General features: G+C 40.3%; 1 protein-coding gene across 2 annotated transcripts in view; it reads left to right on the forward strand.

Moving 5' to 3' along the window:
- Positions 1–7,007: 7,007 nt before the first annotated feature.
- Positions 7,008–22,500, forward strand: part of LOC139754963 (zwei Ig domain protein zig-8-like) — a 688,172-nt gene continuing 672,679 nt past the window's right edge. For both annotated transcript variants that reach the window (XR_011713989.1, XM_071672804.1), the window contains exons 1-2: positions 7,008–7,150; positions 16,622–17,417. Coding sequence is in view for 1 of the 2 variants with exons in the window: in XM_071672804.1 (XP_071528905.1) it covers positions 17,306–17,417 (112 nt within the window). In the remaining variant the exon portion in view is untranslated. The remainder of the gene's footprint in view (positions 7,151–16,621; positions 17,418–22,500) is intronic.

Below are 22,500 nucleotides of genomic sequence, written 5' to 3' on the forward strand. Positions count from 1 at the left end.
CAGTCATATCATTATCATAATGATGATATGCACCGTAATGTTTGTAATGTTATCATAATGATATCAATTGTCATGTCATTATCATAATGATGATATGCACCATAATGTTATCATAATGATATCCATTGTCATATCATTATCATAATGATGATATGCACCGTAATGTTCATAATGTTATCATAATGATATCAATTGTGGTCATTATCATAATGATGATATGCACCATAATGTTCGTAATGTTATCATAATGATATCAATTGTCATATCATTATCATAATGATGATATGCACCGTAATGTTCGTAATGTTATCATAATGATATCAATTGTCTGTCATTATCATAATGATGATATGCACCGTAATGTTCGTAATGTTATCATAATGATATCAATTGGTCATATCATTATCATGATGATATGCACCGTAATGTTCGTAATGTTATCATAATGATATCAATTGTCATATCATTATCATGATGATATGCACCGTAATGTTCGTAATGTTATCATAATGATATCAATTGTCATATCATTATCATGATGATATGCACCGTAATGTTCGTAATGTTATCATAATGATATCCATTGTCATATCATTATCATAATGATGATATGCACCGTAATGTTCATAATGTTATCATAATGATATCAATTGTGTCATTATCATAATGATGATATGCACCGTAATGTTCGTAATGTTATCATAATATCAATTGTCATATCATTACATAATGATGAATGCACCGTAATGTTCTAATTTACCATAATGATAACAATTGTCATACATTATCATAATGAATATGCACGTAATTTCATATGTTATCATAATGATATCAATTGTGGTTATTATCTAATGCGATATCACCGTAATGTTCGTAATTACATAATGATTCAATGTCATATCATATTCATTGATGATATCACATAATGATAGTCTAATGTTATCATAATATATATTGTGGTCATTATCATAATGATGATATGCACCGTAATGTTCGTAATGTTTCATAATGATATCAATGCAATCAAGGATATGCCCTTAAGTTATGTTTCATAATTATCATTGTCATATCAATGATATCCATAATTCGTATTTATCATAATGATTCATGTGCATTATAATGAATTTGCACAAATGTCTAATGTCATAATGATATCATTGGGTCATTCAAATGAGATAGCACCTATGTCGTATACAAGAAACATGTTATCATTATCTATGATAGACCGTAATGTCATATTTATCATAATGATACAATGTGGTTAATGCTGTATGCACTAAGTCGTATATCATAGATCAATTGCATACATCATAGGATGCCCATAATGTTGTATGTTATCATAATGATTATTGCTATCTTATCATGTGATATGACTATTCTAAGTTACATAAGATTCAATTGTCATATATGTGTATGCACCATAATTCGTAAGTATCTAATGAATCATTTGGTCTTACATAATAGATTGCACAAATGTGTATGTTAATGAATAATTGTGTCATTATCAATGTAGCACCGTAATGTCTAGTTATCATAATGATATCAATTGTCATATTATCATAATGATGATATGCACCATAATGTTCGTAATGTTATCATAATGATATCAATTGTGGTCATTATCATAATGATGATTTGCACCATAATGTTCGTAATGTTATCATAATGATATCAATTGTCATATCATTATCATAATGATGATATGCACCGTAATGTTCGTAATGTTATCATAATGATATCAATTGTCATATCATTATCATAATGATGATATGCACCATAATGTTCGTAATGTTATCATAATGATATCAATTGTGGTCATTATCATAATGATGATATGCACCATAATGTTCGTAATGTTATCATAATGATATCAATTGTCATATCATTATCATAATGATGATATGCACCGTAATGTTCATAATGTTATCATAATGATATCAATTGTGGTCATTATCATAATGATGATATGCACCGTAATGTTCGTAATGTTATCATAATGATATCAATAGTCATATCATTATCATAATGATGATATGCACCATAATGTTCGTAATGTTATCATAATGATATCAATTGTCATATCATTATCATAATGATGATATGCACCATAATGTTCGTAATGTTATCATAATGATATCAATTGTCATATCATTATCATAATGATGATATGCACCGTAATTTCATAATGTATCATAATGATATCAATTGTGGTCATATCATAATGATGATATGCACCGTAATGTTCGTAATGTTATCATAATGATATCCATTGTCATATCATTATCATAATGATGATATGCACCGTAATGTTCGTAATGTTATCATAATGATATCCATTGTCTTATCATTATCATAATGATGATATGCACCGTAATGTTTGTAATGTTATCATAATGATATCATTGTCATATCATAATGATGATATGCACCGTAATGTTGTAATGTTATCATAATGATATCCATTGTCATATCATTATCATAATGATGATTGCCCTAATGTTCGTAATGTTATCATAATGATATCCATATTTCATTATCATATGATATATCATATAATTTGTAATTATCATAATGATATAATGTATATCATTCATATGATGTATAGCACCTAATTCATTGTTATCATAATGATATCAATTTTTTGCATATATCATAAGATAACCGTAATTTCGTATGTTATCATAATGATATCAATGTCTTATATCATGATGATTTTGCACCTAAGTTCGTATGTTATCATAAGATATCAATTGTCATTATTTTTTTTTTTTTTTTTTTTTTTTTTTTTTTTTTTTTTTTTTTTTTTTTTTTTTTTTTTTTTTTTTTTTTTTTTTTTTTTTTTTTTTTTTTTTTTTTTTTTTTTTTTTTTTTTTTTTTTTTTAAAAAAAAAAAAAAAAAAAAAAAAAAAAAAAAAAAAAAAAAAAAAAAAAAAAAAAAAAAAAAAAAAAAAAAAAAAAAAAAAAAAAAAAAAAAAAAAAAAAAAAAGATATGCACCATAATGTTCGTAATGTTATCAATGATATCATTGTCATATCATAATATGATTTGCACCTAATGTTCGTATGTTATCATAATGATATCAATTGTATCATTATCATAATGATGATATGCACCGTAATGTTCATAATGTTATCATAATGATATCAATTGTGGTCATTATCATAATGATATGCAGCGTAATGTTCGTAATGTTATCATAATGATATCAATAGTCATATCATTATCATAATGATGATATGCACCATAATGTTCGTAATGTTATCATAATGATATCAATTGTCATATCATTATCATAATGATGATATGCACCATAATGTTCGTAATGTTATCATAATGATATCAATTGTCATATCATTATCATAATGATGATATGCACCGTAATGTTCATAATGTTATCATAATGATATCAATTGTGGTCATTATCATAATGATGATATGCACCGTAATGTTCGTAATGTTATCATAATGATATCAATTGTCATATCATTATCATAATGATGATATGCACCATAATGTTCGTAATGTTACCATAATGATAACAATTGTCATATCATTATCATAATGATGATATGCACCGTAATGTTCATAATGTTATCATAATGATATCAATTGTGGTCATTATCATAATGCTGATATGCACCGTAATGTTCGTAATGTTATCATAATGATATCAATTGTCATATCATTATCATAATGATGATATGCACCATAATGTTCGTAATGTTATCATAATGATATCAATTGTCATATCATTATCATGATGATATGCACCGTAATGTTCGTAATGTTATCATAATGATATCAATTGTCATATTATAATGATGATATGCACCATAATGTTCGTAATGTTATCATAATGATATCAATTGTGGTCATTATCATAATGATGATATGCACCATAATGTTCGTAATGTTATCATAATGATATCAATTGTGGTCATTATCATAATGATGATATGCACCGTAATGTTCGTAATGTTATCATAATGATATCAATTGTCATATCATTATCATAATGATGATATGCACCATAATGTTCGTAATGTTATCATAATGATATCAATTGTCATATCATTATCATAATGATGATATGCACCGTAATGTTCATAATGTTATCATAATGATATCAATTGTGGTCATTATCATAATGATGATATGCACCGTAATGTTTGTAATGTTATCATAATGATATCAATTGTCATATCATTATCATAATGATGATATGCACCGTAATGTTTGTAATGTTATCATAATGATATCCATTGTCATATCATTATCATAATGATGATATGCACCGTAATGTTCATAATGTTATCATAATGATATCCATTGTCATATCATTATCATAATGATGATATGCACCGTAATGTTTGTAATGTTATCATAATGATATCCATTGTCATATCATTATCATAATGATGATACGCACCGTAATGTTCGTAATGTTATCATAATGATATCCATTATCATATCATTATCATGATGATATCCACTATCATTAATGATATCTTGATATCTAATCTCATCATAATGATATGGAATGTAATATCATCAATGATTTTGTGATAGTCATTCTCATATCATTGTTATCTTGTCATTGTTATCACAGTTGTTTTTTTGGCTTATATTCTTCAAGATACCGTTATTTCTGCTGTTTTGTGTTTATCCTTAAGATACTGTTGTTACAGTTGTTTTGTTGTTTTTATCCTTAAGATACTGTTCTTATCACTGTTGTTTTTGTTGTTTTTATCCTTAAGATACTGTTCTTATCACTGTTGTTTTGTTTTTTTTATCCTTAAGATACTGTTGTTATCTCTGTTATTTTGTTGTTTTTATCATTAAGATACTGTTGTTTTCACTGCTGTTTTGTTGTTTTATCCTTAAGATACTGTTATCAGTTGTTTTGTTGTTTTTATCCTTAAGATGCTGTTGTTATCACTGTTGTCTTGTTGTTTTTATCCTTAAGATACCGTTGTTATCCCTGTGGTTTTGTTTTATCCTTAAGATATTGTTGTTATCACTGTTGTTTTGTTGTTTTATCCTTAAGATGCTATTATCACTGTTGTTTTGTTGTTTTTATCCTCAAGATACTGTTGTTATCTGTTGTCTTGTTTTTATCCTTAAGATGCTGTTATCACTGTTGTTTTGTTGTTTTTATCTTCAAGATACTGTTGTTATCTGTTGTCTTGTTTTTATCCTTAAGATGCTGTTATCACTGTTGTTTTGTTTTTCCTTAAGATGCTGTTACCTTTTCTTGTTTTTTGTTTTCATCCTTAAGATACTGTTGTTAGCACGTTTGTTTCGTTGTTTTTATCCTTAAGATGCTGTTGTTATCCCTGTTGTCTTGTTGTTTTTATCCTTAAGATGCTGTTGTTATCCCTGTTGTTTTGTTGTTTTTATCCTTAAGATACTGTTGTTATCCCTGTTGTTTTGTTGTCTTTATCCTTAAGATGTTGTTATCCCTGTTGTTTTGTTGTTTTCATCCTTAAGATGCTGTTGTTATCCCTGTTGTTTTGTTGTCTTTATCCTTAAGATATTGTTGTTAACCCTGTTTTTTGTTGTTTTCATCCTTAAGATGCTGTTGTTATCCCTGTTGTTTTTATGTTTTTATCCTTAAGATACTGTTGTTATCCCTGTTGTCTTGTTTTTATCCTGAAGATGCTGTTGTTATCCCTGTTGTTTTGTTGCCTTTATCCTTAAGATACTGTTGTTATCACTGTTGTTTTTGTTCTTTTTATCCTTAAGATACTGTTGTTATCCCTTTTGCTTTGTTTTTATCAAGATACTGTTGTTATCTCTGCTGTTTGTGTTTATCCTCAAGATACTGTTGTTATCACTGTTGTCTTGTTTTTATCCTTAAGATACTGTTGTTATCACTGTTGTCTTGTTTTTATCCTTAAGATACTGTTGTTATCCCTGTTGTTTTGTTGTCTTTATCCTTAAGATACTGTTGTTATCCCTGTTGTTTTGTTGTTTTTGCCTGAAGATACTGTTGTTATCCCTGTTGCTTTGTTGTTTTTATCAAGATACTGTTGTTATCCCTGTTGTTTTGTTTTTATCCTTAAAATGCTGTTGTTATCCCTGTTGTTTTGTTTTTATCAAGATACTGTTGTTACCCCTGTTGTTTTGTTTTTATCCTTAAAATGCTGTTGTTATCCCTGTTGTTTTGTTGTTTTTATCCTGAAGATACTGTTGTTATCCCTGTTGTTTTGTTGTTTTTATCCTTAAGCTACTGTTGTTATCGCTGTTCTTTTGGTGTTTTTATCCTGAAGATACTGTTGTTATCCCTGTTGTTTTGTTTTTATCCTGAAGATACTGTTGTTATTCCTGTTGTTTTTGTTGTTTTTATCCTTAAGATACTGTTGTTATTCATGTTTTGTTCTTATCCTTAAGATACTGTTGCTATCACTTTTGTTGTTTTTGTTGTTTTTATCCCCGAAATGCTGTTGTTATCCCTGTTTTATCGTTCTTATCCTGAAGATACTATTGTTATCACTTTTGTTTTGTTATTCTAATCCTAAAGATACTGTTGTCATCACTGTTGTTTTGTTGTTTTTATCCTGAAGATACTGTTGCTATCACTTTTGTTTCTATCTTTGAAATGCTGTTGTTATCCGTTGTTTTGTTTTTTCTTTTTATCCTTGAGATACTGTTGTTATCACTGTTGTTGCTATTGATAACTGTTGGTGTGAGAGTGGAGCAGGGAGGGTAGTGTCAGTGTAACAGTGGGGCGCAGTGGGGAGTACTACTCCACAGTGGCACTAGACAGTGGTGGTGGCTGCGTCGACGTCACTGAGGAAGGAGGAGGAGGCGGAGGAGGAGGTGGAGGAGCGGTGGTGTGGCGGGAGGAGGGAGGACGGAGGGAGGTGATGGAGGAGGAGGAGGAGGACTAGCGGTGGTGTGGCGGGAGGGAGAGGAGGAGGAGGAGGAGCGGTGGTGTGGCGGGAGGGAGGAGGAAGGAGAGGGAGGAGGAGGAGGTGGTGAGGCTCGTGGCTCGGAAACGGCTGGAGCTTCCAGTGTCCCAGCGGAGTCCGACGCGAGAGGACGTACGTTGCCGGGGGATCGGTCCACGCTCCCTTCCCCATCTCTAGGCTTCGGTCCTCATTTGGAACCTCACTGTTCCTTTTGAGCCTGTGGCTCTGCAACTAGTGTTAGTGTCGACCCTGAGATGTGATGATGATGATGATTTAAGATAATTACATGTGATTACCCCCGGGGAAAAGTGATTAGTGGAATTATAAGTGAACTGCGGAGCAGGGAAAAGTGTGAAAGGATGGCGTGTACAAGTGTGAAAAAAAAAGGTGAAGTGGGTTAAACGTTACCTAAAGTGGTGGTTTATATCATTCCCATAGATACAGTGGATCATCTTCGTGTGGGGGTGTGGGGGTGTGTGGGTGGAAAGACGATTTTTACGCAGAAATTTCAACCCATACCCACACCAACAACCCCACAACCTCCCCACCACAACCCCACCACAACCAAACCACAACCACCCCACCACAACCACAGTGTTATAGTGGATCATCTTCGTGTGGGGGTGTGGGGTGGGTGTGAAAGACGATTTTTACGCAGAAATTTCAACCCATACCCACACCAACAACCTCACAACCTCCCCACCACACCCACCACAACCCCACCACAACCAAACCACAACAACCCCACCACAACCACAGTGTTATAGTGGATCATCATCGTGTGGGGGTGTGGGTGAAAAGACGATTTTTACGCAGAAATTTCAACCCATACCCACACCAACAACCCCACAACCTCCCCCCACCACAACCCCACAACCCCCACAACAACCCCACCACAACCACAGTGTTATAGTGGATCATCTTCGTGTGGGGGTGTGTGTGGAAAGACGATTTTTACGCAGAAATTTCAACTCATACCCACACCAACAACCTCACAACCCCCCCACAACAACCCCACCCCCCACAACCACAGTGTTTTTAAAGTGGGTCACTCCATCACTTATTTCCCTAGATGGGAGAAAGGCTACACTCCCAACTTTGGGGTTCTGGGACCCGAGGTTGTGGGGGAAAGGTATTTCGAGGTGGAAAGAGAAAGAAAAAAGAGAAAATAGAGAGAAAAAAAAGAGGAATTGATATGGTTTTGAGTAGAACACAAGCCATGGATGCTTACACTGACCTCAATATATATATGATCTATTTCTTATCTATTTCAAGAGAGTAACAGTGTTCATTTTTTTTTTTTATATATAACGTATATTTTCTTGATCATTTATATAGTGTTTCGTCCCTTTGATATCAGTGAAGGAAGACATATACGTATGGGTTTTTTTTACGACTTTTAATGTTCGTAAGACAATGGGTTTTTTTCTTTTTTAATGTTCGTAAGACAATGGGTTTTTTTTTTTAATGTTCGTAAGACAATATAGTGTGATTCGTACATTGAACGTTGCAAATCCGTTCGTTTCTCTATAACGTATAATGAGTCGCCAGATATAAAGTTATGGTTCGTAGTGTGAAGACATGTAGTGTTAAATGCTGACCACATCTTGGGGGGGGGGGGGTGATTTACTGACCACCGTATATTATGTGATTTATATAGATTAACCACCGTATATTATGTGATTTATATAGATTAACGACTCTTGCGAACAGCCCTTAAGAGCTGTTAGCGAAGGCCAAACTACCCGTCGCAATTGGTCTCTTTCCACATCATTTTAGCCCTAAGTGGTTGGATGGGTCCTTGTCTTGCCTTAAATGAAAAGACACACGGTCTCTTAGACTCATTTGTGACCTGAAATAAAAAGACACAGTCTCTTAGACTCATTTGTGACCTGAAAAAAAGACACGGTCTTAGACTCATTTGTGACCTGAAATAAAGACACGGTCTCTTAGACTCATTTGTGACCTGAAATAAAGACACTCTCTTAGACTCATTTGTGACCTGAAATAAAGACACGGTCTCTTAGACTCATTTGTGACCTGAAATAAAGATACGGTCTCTAAGACTCATTTGTGACCTGAAATAAAGACACGGTCTCTAAGACTCATTTGTGACCTAAAATAAAAAGACACGGTCTCTAAGACTCATTTGTGACCTGAAATAAAGACACGGTCTCTAAGACTCATTTGTGACCTGAAATAAAAAGACACGGTCTTTTAGACTCATTTGTGACCCGAAAATTTTCTGGCCCTGTCTTCAAATTTAGTGCCATTGAGGGAAGACGAATCGGTGAAGAGGAATTAACCATTCTATAACTCGATGGCTAGCGTAGCGTAAAGGAGGGAGAGACATTATTATTAATAAAGTAGACTTTTGGATCCATTTTCCATGTCCGAGAGGGGGTACATCAGGAAACATCAGAGCCAAGTGTCATAATTACCTGTACAGTGACTGGCTGACCATTGTATGCCGGGTGGTAGAACGGGGTTAATTCATCCTACCTGGGACGCCCTATCGCATGTCCTCCGTAGCCACCCACAGTGGGATGGACAGACTAATTCCCTTCGAGATAATGGCTTTCGATCCCGCCATATTGTCAGTGGGATCTTCGTGTAAACAGTGATTGATATAAGCGATCCTGTCCTCAGCCACTGACGTTGATGGCTAATTGAATCTGCCGTTTTGCTGATAACCTAACCTGACCTCCAGCTTTTGTTTTGGTTCGTGTTGTGTGACACGGTGGGTCGGTTGTAACAGGAAGATCTTCTGATAACGTTGATAACCTCCAGCTTTTGTTTTGGTTCGTGTTGTGTGACGCGGTGGGTCGGTTGTAACAGGAAGATCTTCTGATAACGTTGGAGCGTTTGGTTCACTTGTTTGGTCTTTTGAGAGAGAGAGAGAGAGAGAGAGAGAGAGAGAGAGAGAGAGAGAGAGAGAGAGAGAGAGAGAGAGAGAGACCAGACCCACCTCCCTCCCTCTTGATTGTACGAAAAGGGTAGGTCTGAAACCATGTCGTAGGGGCCCCAGCCAACACCTGACACCCACACGGGTGTGTGTGTGTGTGTGTGTTGCATTTGGAATTTATATTCAGTCGAGGGAGGAGAGAACCGTCCCCCCCCCCCTTTTTTTTGGCCTCCCTCCCCCCCCCCCCTTCTTTACTCCCTTGACGGGCGACCGTTAGGAAAGTGGGGGGGGGGGGGGGACCTGTTCAGGTTGCTGCTTGCTTAAAGGAACACTGTCAGCACAGAACCTGTGCGTCACTTTTTTGTCAGACTGAGAGATGGTGGCTGACAGATGAGAGAGAGAGAGAGAGAGAGAGAGAGAGAGAGAGAGAGAGACCCATAGCTGTTGTCTGATTTCGACTCGGTTGTCAGCTGGGATGACCCATGGCTTCTGTCTACTTCAGGGACAGTAGTCAGCAGAAGTGACCCATTGGCTGATATCCACTTCAGGAACAGTAGTCAGCAGGGTTTACCCATGGCTGTCTATTTCAGGAACAGTTGTCAGCAGGGATTACCCATGGCTGATCTCCACTTCAGGAACAGTTGTCAGCAGGGATTACTCATGGCTGATCTCTACTTCAGAGACAGGCGTCAGCAGGGATTACCCATGGCTGATCTCTACTTCAGAGACAGGCGTCAGCAGAAATGACCCTTGGCTTCTGTCTACTTCAGAGACAGGCGTCAGCAGAAATGACCCTTGGCTGATGTCTACTTCAGAGACAGGCGTCAGCAGAAATGACTCTTGGCTTCTGTCTACTTCAGAGACAGGCGTCAGCAGAAATGACCCTTGGCTGATGTCTACTTCAGGGACAGTTGTCAGCAGAAATGACCCTTGGCTATAGTCTACTTCAGGGAGAGTTGTCAGCAGGGATTACCCATGGCTGCTCTCTACTTCAGAGACAGGCGTCAGCAGAAATGACCCTTGGCTGATGTCTACTTCAGAGACAGGCGTCAGCAGGGATTACCCATGGCTGATGTCTACTTCAGAGACAGGCGTCAGCAGAAATGACCCTTGGCTTCTGTCTACTTCAGAGACAGGCGTCAGCAGAAATGACCCTTGGCTTCTGTCTACTTCAGAGACAGGCGTCAGCAGAAATGACCCTTGGCTGATGTCTACTTCAGGGAGAGTTGTCAGCAAGGGATGACCCATGGCTATAGTCTACTTCAGAGACAGGCGTCAGCAGAAATGACCTTTGGCTTCTGTCTACTTCAGGGACAGTTGTCAGCAAGGGATGACCCATGGCTATAGTCTACTTCAGAGACAGGCGTCAGCAGAAATGACCCTTGGCTTCTGTCTACTTCAGGGAGAGTTGTCAGCAAGGGATGACCCATGGCTATAGTCTACTTCAGAGACAGGCGTCAGCAGAAATGACCCTTGGCTTCTGTCTACTTCAGAGACAGGCGTCAGCAGAAATGACCCTTGGCTGATGTCTACTTCAGGGACAGTTGTCAGCAAGAAGGAACCCATCCCCGTTGCCTTCTTGGTAGGGCAGGAACGTATATCATCTTCGTTGCTCTCCGGCGAAAAAAGAAAAAAAAGAAAGAAAATAAAGAAAACTCAGTCAGTCATTAAGACTCGATTCTGCTGTCGTCTCCCAAGGGAGAAAGCCACTGATGTGAGAATCCGTCTTTGTTGCTTGTGGAAGGGTTAGACGACCTCGACCGACACCCCCTCTTCCCCTTCTAACCCCACGATGGTCCTTTCCCCTTCTAACCCTGCCATGGTCCTTAAAACCCCCCCTTTCAGCGTTGCCTGGCCCGATATTCACCCTGCCAGGCGAACTGGCAGGGTGGTGAGGTGGTGTGTGCGCGCTCTTGGCTTGGCCCGGCCTGGGTGGCCATCGTGGCCATGATTGGGGGGGTGTGTTGGCGAATTACCTCGGAGAATGGCCTCTCTCCTCGCTAATAATGTCGCTAATATTGCCTTATGTAACGAGTCGATAGAGGGAATTATCCTTTACGGGGCTCGAATGGCCTGGGGGAATGAGTGAGACGCCATCAGTCTGATGGGATAGCGATTCGCTTTTAGGTTGCGGGAGCGGGGGGTTCGAAACCACTTCAAAACGGTGTTTGAGCCAAAGGGGGGTCATTATCGCTTGTTTTGAAACCCCCCTCCCTCCCCCCTCGTTACCGATTCAAATGCTCGACGATCGTTAGCGATCGTTATGCCACTGACGTAGTTCCTTGTTCTTGGTGATTTTGTAATTTATTCATCTGGTCTGCCAGAGTTTGTGAAGTATAAGTGAAGTATAAGATAATACTTTACCGTGTGCTCTCAGAATAGAACGTATTGATACTTTTACTTATATTTTCTTCCCCGAAACTTATAAACTCTCCCTGTTTACTTAATGGGGAACTGCGAGTTCGTAGTTCATAGCGAACAAGTTCAAAACGTGTGTGTCTGCTGATATGAAAGCAAGATGTGTGTGAATAATGGAGAAAATACGATATTCGAAGATCCCTTCCGAGACCAGATGATCTTGAAACTCATCCCTAGAACGCGTAGTGCCCAACACTTGAACATATACGTAGGGAAGGCAAGCAAGTGTCATTATTCATCTGGTCTGCCAGAGTGTGTGGTTATAAGTGAAGTATACGATAATACTTTACCGTGTGCTCTCAGGATAGAACGTATTGATACTTTTACTTATATATTTCCGAAACTTATAAACTCTCCTTGTTTACTTAATGGGGGTCTGCGAGTTCGTAGTTCTTAGCAAAGAAGTTCGAACATGTGTGTCTGCTAATACGAAAGCAAAATGTGTGTGAATAATGAAGAAAATACGATATTCGAAGATCCCTTCGAGACCAGATGATCTTGAAACTCGTCCCTAGAACGCGTAGTGCCCAACACTTGAACATTTACGTAGGGAAGGCAAGGAAGTGTCATTAACAGGATACGAGTACTGAGTGTGACGTGTGTGTCCACGACGAAGTGGTGTATTGTGCTATGAAGTGGTTGAAGTAGGACTGGATATGAAGGGTATTCAATTCTCCATGAAGTCCCTTTAGAAGTGGGGGGCACTGGCTACGAATATACCCTGTCGTTATAGTGTCACCGTCTCATTGGCGATTACCATAATGGTACTATTAATGTGTCGAGGTGATCCAGTGTGTATTGTGGTGGATTATCATGAGGTGTGTGTGTGTGTGTGTGTGTGTGTGTGTGTAGAGCTGTGTTTAAAGCAATCTCGAAAGGGGAAGATAACAAGGCTATGATGACTTCGACATTTTTGTCGTGTGGGTGACGAATATGTGTCTTGTTGACTGAAGTCCAGTACACGTTCATTATGTGTATATGTATATATATATATATATATATATATATATATATATATATATATATATATACCGGGGTTGACGTGCTGTAAGTGGATTGAATCAAGGCATGTGAAGCGTCTGGGGTAAACCATGGAAAGTTGTGTAGGTATGTATATTTGCGTGTGTGGACGTATGTATATACATGTGTATGGGGGGAAGGGGGGGTTGGGCCATTTCTTTCGTCTGTTTCCTTGCGCTACCTCGCAAACGCGGGAGAGAGCGACAAAGTATAATAAAATAAATAAATAATATATATATATATATATATATATATATATATATATATATATATATATATATATATATATATATATATATATTGCGTTTCCTTCCAGTGTTACGAAAAGATTTTAGCGATCCACAGAGGTACTTAGGTGGTAGTGGTGGAGTGTCGCATTCTAGAATTTACAGCCTCACGCCTTCGAAGCGCGCGCGCATTCCACCCCCCCTCCCTTTTCCCTTAACGGTTAAAGGGGGGAAGGGGGGGGAATGGGGGTAGGTTGTCGAATCCAGAAAGGGGGAAGGGGGATGGGGGAATGGGGGTAGGTTGTCGAACCCAAAAAGGGGGAAAGGGAGAGGGAGGGTGAAGGGGGGTAGGTTGTCGAACCCAAAAAGGGGGAAGGGGATGGGGGTAGGTTGTCGAACCCAAAAAGGGGGAAGGGAGAGGGAGGGTGAATGGGGGTATGTTGTCGAACCCAAAAAGGGGGAAGGGGGATGGGGTAATGGGGGTAGGTTGTCGAACCCAAAAAGGGGGAGGGGAATGGGGTGAATGGGGGTAGGTTGTCGAACCCAAAAAGGTGGAAGGGAGAGGGAGGGTGAATGGGGGTAGGTTGTCGAACCCAAAAAGGGGGAAAGGGAGAGGGAGGGTGAATGGGGGTAGGTTGTCGAACCCAAAAAGGGGGAAAGGGAGAGGGAGTGTGAATAGGGGTAGGTTGTCGAACCCAAAAAGGGGGGAAAGGGGAGAGGGAGGGTGAATGGGGGTAGGTTGTCGAACCCAAAAAGGGGAAAGGGAGAGAGGGAGGGTGAATGGGGGTAGGTTGTCGAACCCAAAAAGGGGAAAGGGAGAGGGAGGGTGAATGGGGGTAGGTTGTCGAACCCAAAAAGGGGGAAGGGAGAGGGAGGGTGAATAGGGGTAGGTTGTCGAACCCAAAAAGGGGAAAGGGAGAGAGGGAGGGTGAATGGGGGGTAGGTTGTCGAACCCAAAACTCCTCCCTCCCCCGTCCCGAAAAATGCCTAAAAGGATAATATTAAGGCCGACATATTTATGGACTCTCGGTGCTCGTGCGCATTTTATCTCCCGAAAACCGGTGGCTGACATCTTCTTTAAGGCATGAAATTTGTGGTGGGGGTTATATAAATGGGTTTCTTAATGGCGTTTCTGAAGAATGCTCTATTGGCCAGAGGGAACTGTTGGGTAATAACTCATGGATAAGCTGGGTTGCATTAGAGTCCATTATATATATATATATATATATATATATATATATATATATATATATATATATATATATATATATATATATATATATATATATTCCTATGAGTCCACGGGGAAAATGAAACACGAAAAGTTCCCAAGTGCACTTTCGTGTAATAATCACATCATCAGGGGAGACACAAGAGAGAAATATAAGTCAGTTGATGTATATATATATATATATATATATATATATATATATATATATATATATATATATATATATATATATATATAATGTCCTCCGACAGTAGGATTCGAACCTATACCATATACGTGGGAACCGGGTACGGTGATGGTTAAGCTATGGGGCTCCATAGCCTAGACAATATCATTCCCAGCTCCCACACAAGTGTACAGGTTCGAATCCTACTGTCTGAGGGCGTTGTGTGTCCTATGCAAGCTCGAGTTCATTCATATATACGTGTGTGTGTATATATATATATATATATATATATATATATATATATATATATATATATATATATATACACTAAGGAAAACGACGCTTTGCTCAGCTTTTGACGAGATATGGAGAGAAAGGCATTTGGATTCTTAAACACGATGGTACGACCCTTGAGCACGATGGTACGACCCTTGAGCACGTCGGTACGACCCTTGAGCACGTCGGTACGACCCTTGAGCACGATGGTACGATCTTTGAGTGTCGTACCGTCGTGCCCAAGGGTCGTACCGTCCTGCTCAAGGATTGTACCACTGTTCTCGAGACCCGTACCGTTGTGGTCAAGGGTAGTCGTGTTTTAGGGTCGTTGTACCATTGTGGGAGGCAGCGTTGTGCTTGTGGGTTATAACTGTATTGCCATGCAAGAACCTCTCGCTTCAATCATAGCTGTGGGAAACCTCGCATCAGTCGTAGTAGCTGGTGGAGTTTAGCATCAGCTATAGCTGTCGAAGGCCACGCAGCAAAAGATCAGCATTAGCTGTGGGAGAAAAATGTTGTAGCAAAGTCTCAAACTAGCTGTGGGGGAACTGGCTCGAAGAAGAGAAATCCTCACATCAGCAGTGGGGAACTATGTGGGAAATGCAGCAGTGATGTCTTACATCAGCATTAGCTCTGGGATGGCACCATCCCATTGGAGTTCTCACGCCACCAATAGCTGTAGGGAGACGGTTCACTGTGGAGCATCCGATTAGCTCTGTCTAACAACGCCTACGACCTACATTTGCTGTGGGAGGCAGCACTGATGTGGCGTGTCAGACTAACAATAGCTGTGGGAAAGCAGTACTACAATGGACTCTCAAACCAGCAGTAGCTGTGGGGAGGACGGTGTTGTCATGAGCTCTGTGACCAGCAGTAGGTGTGGGAGAAGGGGAGTGCTGTGGGTAACGGTTTGGGATTAGTGGTAGCAGTAGGTGTGGGAGAGGGGAGTGCTGTGGGTAACGGCTTCGGATCAATGGTAACTGTGGGAGCTACCTTAGTGCTATGGTCGAATTTCAGGCTCGGGGGGGAAAAGCTGTGGGAGGAAAGCTGCAGCTGATTTGTGAGGTCAGCCGTTTAGCTGTGGGAAGGAAAGCTATGGCTGAGTTCGTGGTACGTGGGGGTATAGCGGAGTCGTCTCGGGTCACCCACACGCCACAGGGGTACAGTGGTGTGGGGGTCGAAGTTGTGGAGGTGGGGGGGAGGGGGGTCGTCATGAAGGAGTAGCTGTGGTCGTCACAGCTGTGTGGTTAAGGAGAGCATCGAGACCTCAAAACCTCCTTCGATGCAACGCTTGGTCTTGCCTGTGGGCTTGTAAGCTCCCTATTACCTTACCTGATTAGATGCTGCCAAGAAGTTAATTTACTGATTGGGTTCAAGGGGAGGTTCAGTGGGGGGAGGGAGGGAAGGGGGCCCCCGCCTTGGTGATTATGGTAATTAAGGTTGTATTTTCTCTATCGCCAACAGGATTAGAAAAAATAAAAGAATAAGAATTCCTTATATACGTAAAAGATTGGATTGTTGGAGAAGAGGCGTTGTGCTCAAGAAAAACAAAATATGTATTCAAGGGAGACTTGTGTGTGAAGTGTGCGAAAACTCTATAGATCGACTGAAAAAGAGACTGTGATGGACTTTTAATAGGTACCATTAGTGTTTAAGTGACCAGTAAACTTAACAAAGACTTGGAGAAGTGCCCTTATCAGTCAGTGTGTGAATTAAAGAAGAATTGAAATTACACTTTAACGAGAGAGAAATCTTGTGGACTGATGATTGTGGAAAGTAGATTTAGTGTCCAAATAACCTAAGATTGTAGATATACATACATATGGGACTGTATTAGTGACCAGAGTGTGGCTAGATAAGAACCTAAGATTGTGAATATACATACATATGGGACTGTATTAGTGGCCAGAGTGTGGCTAGATAAGAACTAAAGATTGTAAATATACATACATATGGGACTTTATTAGTGACCAGAGTGTGGCTAGATAAGAACTAAAGATTGTAAATATACATATGGGACTGTATTAGTGACCAGAGTGTGGCTAGATAAGAAGAGAGAGATTGGTACCGAGACGGATTGAAAGGAGTGACATATACACTTTTGCTTTCCAAGACTTTGAAGATCTTTAGCCTGCGCAAGAGAAGAGCATGGATCTGACAGAGGCTGACCCACGGCTCCCAGCCGTGTCTGTCACTTTACCACGCCTGGGTTTCCTCATCCTCGTCCTCGCCACCTGGACCTCACCCACACACGCTGATGGTAAGTACGAGTCAAAAGTCTTTGTCCTCACGCCGTTCAACCAAGACTGGTAGCTTCGTTGCTTCGACCAGTGAGGGGTGGGTGTATGGATGTCTGTGTGTGTTATCAGTCATCCAGGTAACGGGCGTTAGATTGCTTCTGAAACGTTTTTTTTTTTTTTTTTAGAAAGCTTGTGTCTTGAGAACTATTCCTTTGCTTACGTCTGTGTCGTAAACGGCGATTTCTGTAAAAAGAAAAAAGTTAACATACTACATGCCATTTTGTCGACCCGAAGTGACGAATGCTGGGGAATGTGTTTCGTGACTCAATTTTGTAGTGGACTTCCGTTTGTATATGGTCACTATTCGCCTCATGGGATTAAAAACTATGCGCACGGGAAACGGTGTGAAGAGATTCCACGTTCAGCACGCAAGTTACATCAGTGTCGTGTGTAGCTCCACTTTCCTTGCAAGCTAACCTGCTATTAAGTCGTACGTTCCTTGGCAAACAAACGCTCTTATTGGCTGGAGACGATGCCATGAGAAAGTTACCAAAGAATCTATGGTCTTACCCACACCCTGTCTTCCCCGTAGACGCCAGCCAGTCATGCCATACTGTGTGAATTACGTGGTGGCTGAGGCTGCACGAACCCTTGACTTTTGGGTGGGTCATCCTCCACTACCTGTACCTGCTGGATCGCGTGTCCCTGGCGAAAGGGGGTTGTGGGTAAGCCAGGGGTTTATGGCGCGAAGTGGCCAAGGGGAAAGGGGGAAGAAGGTGGCCTAAGACAAGGTTCCAGTGGGAATTGACGACGATGGAAGGCCGTAGAGAGGGAGAGAGATAGAGCGTTTCGTCACGAGAGTGGCTGGAGCCAAGGTCTTCCATGGAGAGTGGTTTGGCAAGATGGCCCCCGGCACGAAGAATAATTTTGGCATTGTCGAGTATCAAGTCGAGGCCATAGTCAAGGTGATAAACCTAAGTGGCAAGGCGTAAGATAGTGTGTCCCTTGGTCGTAGAACGACCCAGAGTCCAGTTAATGATAGGCCATGGTGTTTGAACGAGCGAGGGGGGCGAAAAAGAGGTGATTTTCGAGTCGAGGTGTTGGTGTGTTATTGAAGAAGTGACACTGGGCAGGGTAATTCCTGGGGTTGATAGGATCCTGAAAGATTGCAGTTATAGAGTTGAGATCGAAGCATAAAGAGCAACGAGGAAAGTATATGTAATAGGAGACATAGACGAAAGTAATGCTAATAGGTTTAGAATAGGGAAGAAGATATAAGCAAAAAGGTTTCGTGATGGGGTTGAACTTCCGCAACCATATCTCACGAGCGGATTGAAATGAGCTTTGACGAAGAGCAAGACACCACAACCTCCACTTTATTCCCCCCTCATCACTCCTGAACAGAGATTGGTATAACCTGGTATTGCATAGTGGGCGAGGAAGTAAATCTCTTACCGATATGAAACTAAACATTCGTGAATACCCATTGTATCAGCATTACCTCCCCTCCTGACGCTGTTGTTCTCGTACGCTCTTCTGCAGTTAGACGATGAGGGAGGCAGCACGTAGGAGGGAGGGGGGGAAAATCAGGGAGGGGAGGGAGGAGAGTGTCCAATTATCGGAAGATGTCTGGAAAGGGCCAGTCGTCTGTGATTTAAAGTTGACGTCGGAGCCCCACGCGACCAGGCAAAGTTAGCAGACTCTGAATTGTTGATGAAGAAGAAGGCCTTGATGTGTTGTGCTTTGCTCGTCCTTGTCTGTCACCGGGCTGGGGCCTGGCTCGCCTGGCCTGGCTCCCCCTCACCCTTCCTTCCTTCCTTCCTTCCCATAAATCCAGACTCCAACGCCCCCCATTCGCCTCTGTGACCCCTCATCAGTCACTCCTCCTCCACCTCTTCCTCCACCTCTTCCTCCTTCCTCCTCTCCCACTCCAACGCCCCCATTCGCCTCTGTGACCCCCATCAGTTCTCCTCCTCCTCTTCCACCACCTCCACCTCTTCCACTCCCACTCCAACACCCCCCAATCGCCTCTGTGACCCCCATCAGTCACTAATCCTCCTCCTCTTCCACCACCTCCACCTCTTCCACTCCCACTCCAACACCCCCCAATCGCCTCTGTGACCCCCATCAGTCACTCATCAACCTCCTCTTCCACCTCCTCCACCTCTTCCTTCCTTCCTCTTCCTTCCTTCCTTCCTTCCTCTTCCTTCCTTCCTTCCTTCCTGAGACGCACCAGGAACCCCGACCTCCAACTTTGGAGGGCAGGCAACAACTCTATCAACTCCAGCTCGTAACAACTTATTAGTCCGGAGCCATTAGAGGTAAAAATATGTATACGAAGTTATCACACTTGCCTTCTGTGACGTTTTGGCTGGTTGAGGGGGAATGACTTTGATGGGGTTCATCAGGTGTGAGTTGTTCTGTGTATGGTTGACGCAGTACGTCATTATGCAGATGATAAAGCGAATGCAGATTATCAAAGCATAGGCAGATTATCAAAGCATAGGCAGGTTATCAAAGCAAATGCAGATTATCAAAGCATAGGCAGGTTATCAAAGCATAGGCAGATTATCAAAGCATAGGCAGATTATTAAAGCATATGTAGATTATCAAAGCATAGGCAGATTATCAAAGCATAGGCAGATTATCAAAGCATAGGCAGGTTATCAAAGCAAATGCAGATTATCAAAGCATAGGCAGGTTATCAAAGCATAGGCAGATTATCAAAGCATAGGCAGATTATCAAAGCATAGGCAGATTATCAAAGCATAAGCAGATTATCAAAGCATAGGCAGGTTATCAAAGCATAGGCAGATTATCAAAGCATAGGCAGATTATCAAAGCATAGGCAGATTATCAAAGCATAGGCAGATTATCAAAGCATAGGCAGATTATCAAAGCATAAGCAGATTATCAAAGCATAGGCAGATTATCAAAGCATAGGCAGATTATCAAAGCATAGGCAGGTTATCAAAGCATAGGCAGATTATCAAAGCAAATGCAGATTATCAAAGCATAGGCAGATTATCAAAGCATAGGCAGATTATCAAAGCATAGGCAGATTATCAAAGCATAGGCAGATTATCAAAGCATAAGCAGATTATCAAAGCATAAGCAGATTATCAAAGCATAGGCAGATTATCAAAGCATAAGCAGATTATCAAAGCATAGGCAGATTATCAAAGCATAGGCAGATTATCAAAGCATAGGCAGATTATCAAAGCATAGGCAGATTATCAAAGCATATGCAGATTATCAAAGCATAGGCAGATTATCAAAGCATAGGCAGATTATCAAAGCATAGGCAGATTATCAAAGCATAGGCAGATTATCAAAGCATAGGCAGATTATCAAAGCATAGGCAGATTATCAAAGCATAGGCAGATTATCAAAGCATAGGCAGATTATCAAAGCATAGGCAGATTATCAAAGCATAGGCAGATTATCAAAGCATAGGCAGATTATCAAAGCATAGGCAGATTATCAAAGCATAGGCAGATTATCAAAGCATAGGCAGATTATCAAAGCATAGGCAGATTATCAAAGCATAGGCAGATTATCAAAGCATAGGCAGATTATCAAAGCATAGGCAGATTATCAAAGCATAGGCAGATTATCAAAGCATAGGCAGATTATCAAAGCATAGGCAGATTATCAAAGCATAGGCAGATTATCAAAGCAAATGCAGATTATCAAAGCATAGGCAGATTATCAAAGCATAGGCAGATTATCAAAGCATAGGCAGATTATCAAAGCATAGGCAGATTATCAAAGCATAGGCAGATTATCAAAGCATAGGCAGATTATCAAAGCATAGGCAGATTATCAAAGCATATGCAGATTATCAAAGCATAGGCAGGTTATCAAAGCATAGGCAGATTATCAAAGCATAGGCAGATTATCAAAGCATAGGCAGATTATCAAAGCATAGGCAGATTATCAAAGCATAGGCAGATTATCAAAGCATAGGCAGATTATCAAAGCATAGGCAGATTATCAAAGCATAGGCAGATTATCAAAACATATGCAGATTATCAAAGCATAGGTAGATTATCAAAGCATAGGCAGATTATCAAAGCATGTGTAGATTATCAAAGCATAGGTAGATTATCAAAGCATGTGTAGATTATCAAAGCATAGGCAGATTATCAAAGCATGTGTAGATTATCAAAGCATAGGTAGATTATCAAAGCATTGGCAGATTATCAAAGCATATGTCTTCTGTGGGGCAAATGAATCTGGTATGATGTGTGTGATGGGTTGGTCAGAAACAGAACGCATCTGTTGGTCAGAAACAGAACGCATCTGTTGGTCTTTTCTGTACCTCTCGAACGCATTGCGTTTCATTGGTCGGACCGACCGTATTTCTCTTACGTAGTACAATCTCGTATAGCGAAAACGGTGCGTCATGCACTCTAGCTATAGTGAATAGCATGTCTTTTACATTTGATTGGATTTGACGTCTGTGCCCCGAGTTGTTATATCAGTGCCTATCTATCTATATCTATCTATCTATCTATCTATCTCCATAGGCCATTAGCAACTTTTAGGCTGCGCTACAATCAGGAGCAGGGTATTGATGGTCTCCTTTGGGACTAGAAGTAACTTGTAGACTGTGTGGACCTCTTTCATGAAGAGAAGGTGGCACAGACTGGACATTAGTGCCTTTTCGTTCGTGTTGCAGCTGTGAATAGGCTGTGTCCGGTAGCACACACACACACACACACACACACACACACACACGTGAACATAAGCACAAACACAGACAAACAGACAACTCACACACACACACACACACACACACACACACGTGAACATAAGCGCAGACACAGAGAAACAGACAACTCACACACACACACACACACACACACACACACGTGTGAACATAGGCACATACACACACAAATACACACACATACACAGACACACAGACAGACACACACACACGTGTGAACATAGGCACACACATACAAATACACACACATACACAGACAGACAGACAGACAGACAGACACACACACACACACACACACACACACACACACACACACGTGAACATAAGCACAGACACAGGGAAACAGACAATACACACACACACACACA

This window comes from Panulirus ornatus, chromosome 18, assembly GCF_036320965.1.
Source record: "Panulirus ornatus isolate Po-2019 chromosome 18, ASM3632096v1, whole genome shotgun sequence".
Taxonomy (NCBI): Eukaryota; Metazoa; Arthropoda; class Malacostraca; order Decapoda; family Palinuridae; genus Panulirus; species Panulirus ornatus.